Source organism: Charadrius vociferus, unplaced genomic scaffold (genome assembly GCF_000708025.1).
Source record: "Charadrius vociferus isolate BGI_N301 unplaced genomic scaffold, ASM70802v2 scaffold794, whole genome shotgun sequence".
In the NCBI taxonomy this organism is placed as follows: Eukaryota; Metazoa; Chordata; class Aves; order Charadriiformes; family Charadriidae; genus Charadrius; species Charadrius vociferus.
In genome coordinates, this window is record NW_009647837.1 from 3,479 (window position 1) to 11,701 (window position 8,223).

General features: G+C 48.3%; 2 protein-coding genes across 2 annotated transcripts in view; both read right to left on the bottom strand.

Annotated features, from left to right (window-relative positions):
* The window catches only part of ATP5B (ATP synthase, H+ transporting, mitochondrial F1 complex, beta polypeptide), a gene marked incomplete at its 3' end in the record, with an annotated part of 3,537 nt that extends 3,471 nt beyond the window's left edge, over window positions 1–66 (bottom strand). Inside the window, exon 1 of the mRNA XM_009882810.1 lies at window positions 34–66. Within this exon, the coding sequence (XP_009881112.1) occupies window positions 34–66 (33 nt within the window). The remainder of the gene's footprint in view (window positions 1–33) is intronic.
* Window positions 67–611: 545 nt separating this feature from the next.
* On the bottom strand, window positions 612–8,182 carry PTGES3 (prostaglandin E synthase 3 (cytosolic); the record flags this gene model as incomplete). The annotated part of the gene is made up of 8 exons (XM_009882812.1): window positions 612–923; window positions 1,431–1,455; window positions 1,892–1,954; window positions 2,405–2,494; window positions 2,715–2,813; window positions 3,085–3,154; window positions 3,334–3,447; window positions 8,127–8,182. Coding segments are annotated over 8 exons (537 nt in total), but the record flags the coding sequence as incomplete, so codon positions are not given.
* Between the last annotated feature and the right edge of the window lie 41 nt (window positions 8,183–8,223).

Here is an 8,223-nt window from a genome sequence, read left to right on the forward strand (position 1 = left end):
GGCCACAACACCGCCACGACGGGCCGTCCCCACTTCCCTCCCCCGGGAGAGGAGCCGCGGCCGCATGTGGGCGAAGGGACAGGGCCCAGGCGGAAGGAGAACCAGGGAGTCTTCAACAGTTTATTAGAAAGAATGTAGACATTAAAAAAATCCCCGCTGCTCTGAACATAAAATTGAGGTTTTTCAGCCCAGTTCAAAGCCGCCCGCTGGCCGGTCGCTGCCACACCCACAGTGCAAATACGATTTGGTCTAAACGTACAGATTGACAAGCAACAACGTACAGCCACGCGCACCCGGAGGAGATGGAAAGCTTGAGGGTCAAACGGGGACAGGCTCCAGCCACCTGCGCTGGGTCGATTTAACACCAAATGAGGAGAAATTTGTTTCCTTTTCAATACAAACTTTAGTGGAACAGACCTGAAGACACCCCAGAGGTACTGCGCAGCGCCTGTTGAATTTTGTGAGCCAATGACAACGGCTTTGTTTCAGCCAGTTTTGTTCCCGGTACAAATGTACAATATTTCAGGCGGCAGAGGGGGAAAAATTGCTCATTTACCACTTGGTGTAAATTCAGGATTCTCCCATTGTAATTACATCCGCTACGAGGCAAGGAGGCTCTGTAAACTTTATTGCAACTGTTCTCTATCGATTGCCTACACCTCAATTGGGGTTTTGTGGAAGTCTGGAAAACGGTTCATGCATAACGTTATTGCCTCTCGTGGCTTAAGACCGCCCCGTGCAATGGTACACACCTACCATCAGTGAAGCCATTTAAAATGGACTGAAAATGGGTTAAAAGGATGCAGGATCTCCCTTTAGGGCTATCAACTCAGGAATTCTTGTCTCAATTATGAAATGTTGTGATGAAGTTCTTTCCCCAAACCCTGAAGACGACAGTTTTCCTTACTCCAGATCCGGCATTTCTAGAGAGAAAGAGAAGAGTGTTAGCAGGTGGAGGGGATTTGTCATTTTGTTTTTTTAAAACAGCCACCAGGAGCCCCATTATGTCACAAGGGACAGGACCAAGACCCAGCCCTTGACCACAAAGGGCACGGGGCAGTGTCAGGTCTGACTTCGCCCCTGCTCTTGCTCTGAAGCACAGGAGGAGTTATTTGCACAGTGCCAGCACCACAGATACCAACACCCCGTGCACGTGCCTGCTGCTCTTAAAGCCAAAGCCTCTCTGGGACTACAGCTGGCTAGGAAGGTCAAACTGGTATTTCATGCTTGTGTGGAAAGGCTTTCACTAGATTATATCGTCTCACACCGCTCAGGCAAGGCACCAGCATTAGCTCGCAGCCAGGATTTAGCGAGACTGACAGGACAGAACATCTGCTGGCTCTGCTCAAGGCTCTCGCTCGACTAGGAGCATTCAGCAAGCACTCGCACTGCTGCACAGCGTGTGGAAACAAATGAGAACGCCAACTTACTTTCATCGTCACTGTCTGGTGAGTCCTGGAAAGGAGGAGAAACATTCAGACTGCACTTGAAGGCACTTTTCCCCGCCCCACCAACCCACCAAACGAGCTGCCCCTTCCAAAGCCCAGCAGCAAGCGTGCTCTTCCTCAGAGTCCGAATGTAGAGGAACCCCAGGTTCCCCAGGATGGGCTTAGTCTGGCCGCACTGGCCAGAGTCCACAGACCCGCAACAACGAGCGGTCACCGCAGAGGCAGATGACACTGAGCTGTCTGACACCACTGCCCTCAACGCCACTGCCGGAGGGCAGGAAGGCGACTTTGCCAGGTGACATCATTTGTCCAGACAAGGTTTGGTGCCATTTAAGCTTTAACAGTGCTGAAGAGGGCATGCAAATCTGACTTCAGCAAGCAGCAATGAATGTGCAGGGCGCTGCGCCAGCCCTGCATGCATTCACTGCAAACAAAGTACTTACATCATCTGCCCCATCTACTTCTGGCAAGTCTACGTCGTCATCTCCGCCCATGTTGTTCATCATCTGTTCCAGAGAGAGAACAGCCACATTAGAGGGTGAAGCCAACCGCACTCTCTACGTGAACTAAGGGAGCACTGTAAATATCTAAAAATAGCTTAAAACTGTTATAACCAACAGCCACCAGTTGTTTTGTCAAATCAGCTGCACCTATGCAGAAATTACAAGGTCAGTGTGCAAAAAAATTAAAATTAATTGCCATGCAAACCAACCAGTGCACTGAGTTAGTGTCAGCATCTGCAATGAGACAAACATATCTGACAGCAAGCATGAACTGCTCATCTCACCGCCGTGCCGACAGCCCACCGCAGGCGTTAGAGCTGCAGCAAACCAGCAGAGCCTGTGCTGAGAGGAGGCAGGCCTAGGAAGACGACTCTTCCTCCAGCTTTCAGCCCCTGCGTGCCTACACAGGGCCCAAAAGGAAGCCCAAACCTCCAGATATTCATCTTCCCGTACCTCAGAAAAGCGATCAAAATTGGACATGTCTTCATCTGAATCATCTTCCCAGTCTTTCCAGTTGTTGAAGTCCACACTGAGCCAGTTGAGCTGCACATCAACACAGTAAGTCATTTAAGGACAAGCAAGTAACAAGCTGTTACCGTTAGAAAAGGAAGGTTAATGAGAACTGCCGTTCTGATCAAAAGCACGTTAAAGTGACCCATTAACTGCTACATAATTTAAACATGACCCAAATATTAAACAAGATCAAAAAAACGGGGGAGGCAACAGGTACTCCTGCCCTGGCCACCAAGGAGCCCAAACCCACCTTTGCCCTCTCTTTTGTTAACCTTGGCCATGCTTGACCAGATTCTCCTTTTCGTAAACAACACAAGATAGATCTGTCTGTTCTTTTATGCTTTGATTCCTGAAAAAGAGCAGGTATTTGTTAGTACAATCATCACAACCTTCACCAGGAACTGCTTATATTAGACTCATTTGCCTTAAGCTATCAACTTATTCTTTGTCCTGAAAAATACCGTCCAGAGATGTCTCTTTCACAGATCTGAGTTTAAGCACACTCTTCTGGTCTAAGGAAGAATCTGCCCACAATAGTGGAAGCAGCCTGAAGAACAGATAGCATTTTTCAGGATACAGAACTAAGAACACAGTAAGAGGAGAGTCAAGAGGATACTTACATTTGGATCAATATTATTAAAAAGGTCAATTTCGTTTAAATGTTTAAAGTTATCACTTCCTCCAAGACAACTGTTAAGAGAAAAAAAAAAAAAAAAAGCTTGTGTTTAGCAGGAAATGTCTTAAAGAAAAAATACACTTCATTAACAGAACTTGCTACTTTAAGGAAAACATCATCTAATCAGTACTAGCATAGCCTTTAGGTATCCCCCCCTGTGCCTTTCGGCTTTGTGAAGGCCCAAGGTACTCACCTGAATGTAAGTTTGGATTTTTCAAAATTTACATTAACATCTTTACTGTCTTCAACGCAAAATTCAATAAAGACATAGTCCCTTCGGTCGTACCACTTTGCAGATGCAGGCTGCCTGTGAACAAACCATTTAAGACCAGTTCAAATAAAATTTCATATCTTTCATCAATATTGAAAAAATTTTAAAACTCACCCTTCCATGCTGCCAGTAAACTTAACATTGGCTTTGCTTATGTTTCTCCTGATACAGAGCTTGAGCAGTTTGGTTTTTTTACTGCATTTAGAGAAGTTCAACTAAAAAACTCCTTCCTGTTCTTAAACTGCATTACTAGCTTATTATTAACAACCTTTAAACAGTGCTTAAGGCTGAAAAAAAGATGTGAAAAATAAAAAGCGATACAATGCATTCGATGCATAACGCCCCCAAAAAGCTCGTGCTGATAATGTTCCTTGAAGGAGCCATCAAAACCTCTGAGACTGAAATGTTACAGCAAATCAAAATTATGACAAACTTTTCAAGATAAGCTACTACAGACGATGGCAAAACTTCAGTCACCCCCAACAACTACACAGGCAGACTTAATTACGCTTTTTGTCACCCAAAGAGTTAAAAACCCAAAGCACAACCACTGAAAAGGCCACTTTTGGACACTGATACTATTAAAAAAATGGACCGTTCAACAAATTTGCTGTGAGACCCAGCTGAATTCAGTGCAACTACAAGAGCTGAAGAATCGCTGTCCCGACTTCTTGCTACAACCCTCTATGTACACAGATTCTAACTCCCACGCTCTTTGGTATCCTTCTGGCTTTCCATAAACACCATAAGCAACAGCCTGTCCGGGGCACCAAAAAGCACGGCAGGACTCTTGACCAACTCATGTGCGTTTGTAGATCTACAGCAAGAACTCACCTGCAACGCTCAAGCACGGCCATCCTCGGTGGGCTGGCGAGAGCGACCCTGACCAGGCACACCTCGGCTGCGGACTCACCACCACTTTCGGTTATTCTCCTGGCAACTCAGGCCAAGCCCACAACTGCACGTCTGCGTTCCAGGAGAAAGCAAACAGCCACCCAGCGCGAGCTGCTGTTGCTAAGGCACAGGAGACGGCGGGCACGTCTCACACTTCGGCTGTCTTCCAGAGGTGCAAGACCAAAGCCGGGATTTCATTGCTAACGCCCCTGCAGAGAAGACCTCAAAGACCTACCTGCGAGTCGGACTGAAGTCTGAGCCGAATAGTCATTTGACTCTGAGCCGAATGGTCACTTACCCTGGTATTTATTGCAACTACACTGACTACAGGAAGCTAAAGCACACGAGGACACAAAGCAAGCCAACATTCCTATTTGTAGGTGACAGAGTGGCTTCTACCTCACACACCGAGGAGTGGACGTTTGCTCTCAGTATTGCACTCAAAGCATTACAGCACAACCACCTGACAAGAGAGCAATTAACTTTCCAGAACATTTATTAAGGTGACCATTGCTAAACTTTGAGAATAGATTTTTGACTCGCCTGATCATCAACAGATTTGATTCTTGATATCAAACTGTGACACATCCAGTAAAGTTACCGAGTGCTGTGCCACCCCCCAGACAAACCCCGTTCCCTCACCCCATGGCGTGTTCCTCTCCTGCTCCCTGTGGGACGAACGGAATCAGGACCGAGCCCCGGGCTGGTTGAAACCTCAACCTGCCAGCTTTGAGCCCCGCCAGCGCTGCAAGTGCTTTGCAATGAAGCTGTACAAACACTGGTGCCAGCTCAAGGAGAGGCTGGGATGCCAAACGCAGCCGCGACTGCCTCTTCCAGCATCAGCCCCGTTTTGAGTGCGGAAAACACCTGATCAGAGGCCAGCAACACAGCATTTAACTTCCGACAGCATTAAAAAACAAGTGGTTTCTAAATGGAACCTTTAGTTTCAAGCAAGATACTGTCCCACCGGGTGAAAACCTAATGCTTTCCCTTTTAGCAGCATTATTAGGAAATGCTAAGGCACCTACTTATTCAGGTAAAGTACAACAATAGCAGTGCAGCAGTTTTCTTAGTACGGTATTTTAAATTCCTTATTGGAGACAAGTTTCCTCTTCTAATAGGGAATGAAAGACTCTTGGAGGAAAGATTGAGAAATGACCTGCTCTGTTCCCTCCATGTTTGGGCACTGCGCAGCAGCCGTTTCTCACCCCACTGAACGACAAAAATCCCACTGCGCAGAACTTGGTACATCACTCAAAGGCACTGTTATCAGAACAGGAATCTCAGTGTCCCTGCTCACAATGATGCAGGGGCACCTGCTGAATGGCATTAACACTTTGCGAACATTTTCAATGTCAATGGAGATATCTCCGGCCTTCCCAGGGAGCTGCACGCATTCCTCAGTCTTGCAGTTTTGGTTTGGCCATGACCTCGGTATCTTTGCCAAGATCAGGGGTTCTGAGGCACCAATAGCCCGTTCACAGGACTTCCAAATACCCTACTGGACTGCCCTAGAGCTGAAGGGAACTCACAAGAGACCTACAGAGAAGCATGAAAAGAGACAAAGGAAAATTTACTAGAACGTAATTCAGATTTCTAACACTAAATGCATGCTGCCTCCCCAGATATTTAGTACTTACCACCCTGAACGTGTAATTAAAGCTATGCCGGAGCTGCCTCTCATTCCTTTTATCTGTTTTTCAAATCTCTCCTCCTCCCAAAGGGAGGACAGAAACCTTCCTATGGCCATCTGTGAAGTGCTTTAGTCAGGACTTACCATTCAAACCAGTAACACAGGATACGCTGGAACTGCTAACCAAAGTTACGGATGAGACGGAAGTCGCAGCTCATTTGCCTTGCCTGCCTACAGGGAGATTCCGAGCAGGCAACTGTGCACACGGAAGCCAACAGCGAAGCACACACGTGCTCCGAGCACTTCAGAGAGATGGTTCCCCTACACCCACAGAAAATCTTCTAATTTTCCTACAGGCACTGAGAAACACTGCCAGGACTTCTAAGCACGGTCACTTGTTACATGGAGAGGCCAACGTCTCCTCCTTCTTGCTCAACTAAACTAATCCCACGGGATCTCGGCCTTATGCCGACCGCCTCAGCCCCAGTATGTTCTTTGGCTATGCATCATCCCCACATCCTAATGGGATTTAGGTTTCTTTGAAACAGAGAATTTCAACGTGCTATAGCAACAGATAACAGCCGACTTAGAGCATCATACAGCCCAGGGAACCCGCGTTCCCCATTTGGCAAGGATTTCTTCTGTCAAATCTACGCTTGCTGCCACCCACGCATTTTGGTGACTTCCTAAACAGACACGGCCACCACACATCTGCATCCGACTGTCTCTTCTAGGCATCACATTCAGGAGACAATCCTGACAACAGCATTATAGAACAGGTTCTAGAAGCTTCACAGCAGCAGTTTCCCCTGCTGACAGACGATGTGCAGGCTCAGCTTCACTCAAGAGACCTCACTGCTCCGTCTGACCCATGGGGGCTTTGCAGGAGCCGCAGTTCTGGTGCGGATGCGCCGATCTCCAGCTTCACCACAGGCGCAGAAGCAGCTTCTTACAGGCTGTACTCACGAGCCAAGTCTCAAACTCTTGCTGTCGGTGGCTCGGTGCAATCCCAAGGAGTTTCCAAACCTGTCCTTGTGCTTCCTTGCCCACTCTCTAGGCTGCACCTACTGGAAGCCCGGCTTTGTTTCCTGGAAAGTATCCTGAAAATTCCTACAGTTTGAGGACACTGCAAAAGTCATCTGCTGAACAAGATATTCACCCCAAGACAGCAGTAAGAAGCCTGTTTTATATAATTAGTTTAGCTTTCATTTATATGCCCTGGAAAGGCTTTTTTAATTAAAAAAAAAACAGTTTCAGACTACAGACAATTGTAAGTAGGATGTAGTATCAGTGGAGTTTCAAGATGATGTATTCTACAGACATTAAACAAAAAACTCCAACTTTATTACATCCTTCTCACTTTCAATCATGTTAAGATGAAGCAGCCCCACAAGTCAGAGTTTCAGAACAGCTGCGCTGAAGTAAACGCCTCACTGAGGACAAGGCGGCAAAAAGCAACCGGTCACATTGGCTGTTTCACTGAGTGGTAACGCTTCCCTCAATGCCCGGGGCAGATCAACCTTTCTGACTAACAAAAACCTCAGGAAAGTGCTACCTTCAGGCACTTAAGCCAAACCTGTGGAAATCCACACTCTCGGCGGGTAACGCTACCATCAGTTTCAGGGGCAGCGCACCACTTCCTTAACAGCCAAATTTCACTCTTAAGAGCATCACGCTGCACAGACTGTGAAGTTCGGCTCTTCTTTCACTTGCATTGCTAGAGAACATTCGTGCTGACTGGAGCTCTGTTACGAACAGCATACGCCGGTTTTGGGTCACTGAAGCAGCCTCAATAGAATTACAATGAAGCCAGCTAATTAGGACTCCCCAGCACGGCAGGAGCACGCCCGCAGCGTGGAGGCACTTCGCAGCGCAGGTTTTTCGCTCTGGGTGCGCAGGAGACCACGCTCGGAGGAGAAATCCGGGGGCTCGGGTCCGCTCCCCAACCCGCGGGGTTCACCTCCGGCAGGGCCGCGGGCAGCGTGGGCACCGGGGCTGCCCGGTCGGACGCTGCCGACTCCCTGCAGCGCCCGGGACGGCGGCACTGGCACCGGGGAGGGCGGCCGAGGACGCTCCAGTGCTGCACGCACTTCCCAGAGGCGCCTTCTCGTTTCGGGTGCGGAGAAGCAAAAGCTCCACAGGAGATGACCGCATCACCCCGTCACGGGCGGCAGAACGTCTTACTTACCGGGAATTGTGCACAGTTTTAGCCACTACCGTTTGGCGGACGGCAGCGCCGTTCAAACCACGCGCCGACGTTCAGCGGCCCCGTCCCGGCCGTCCCC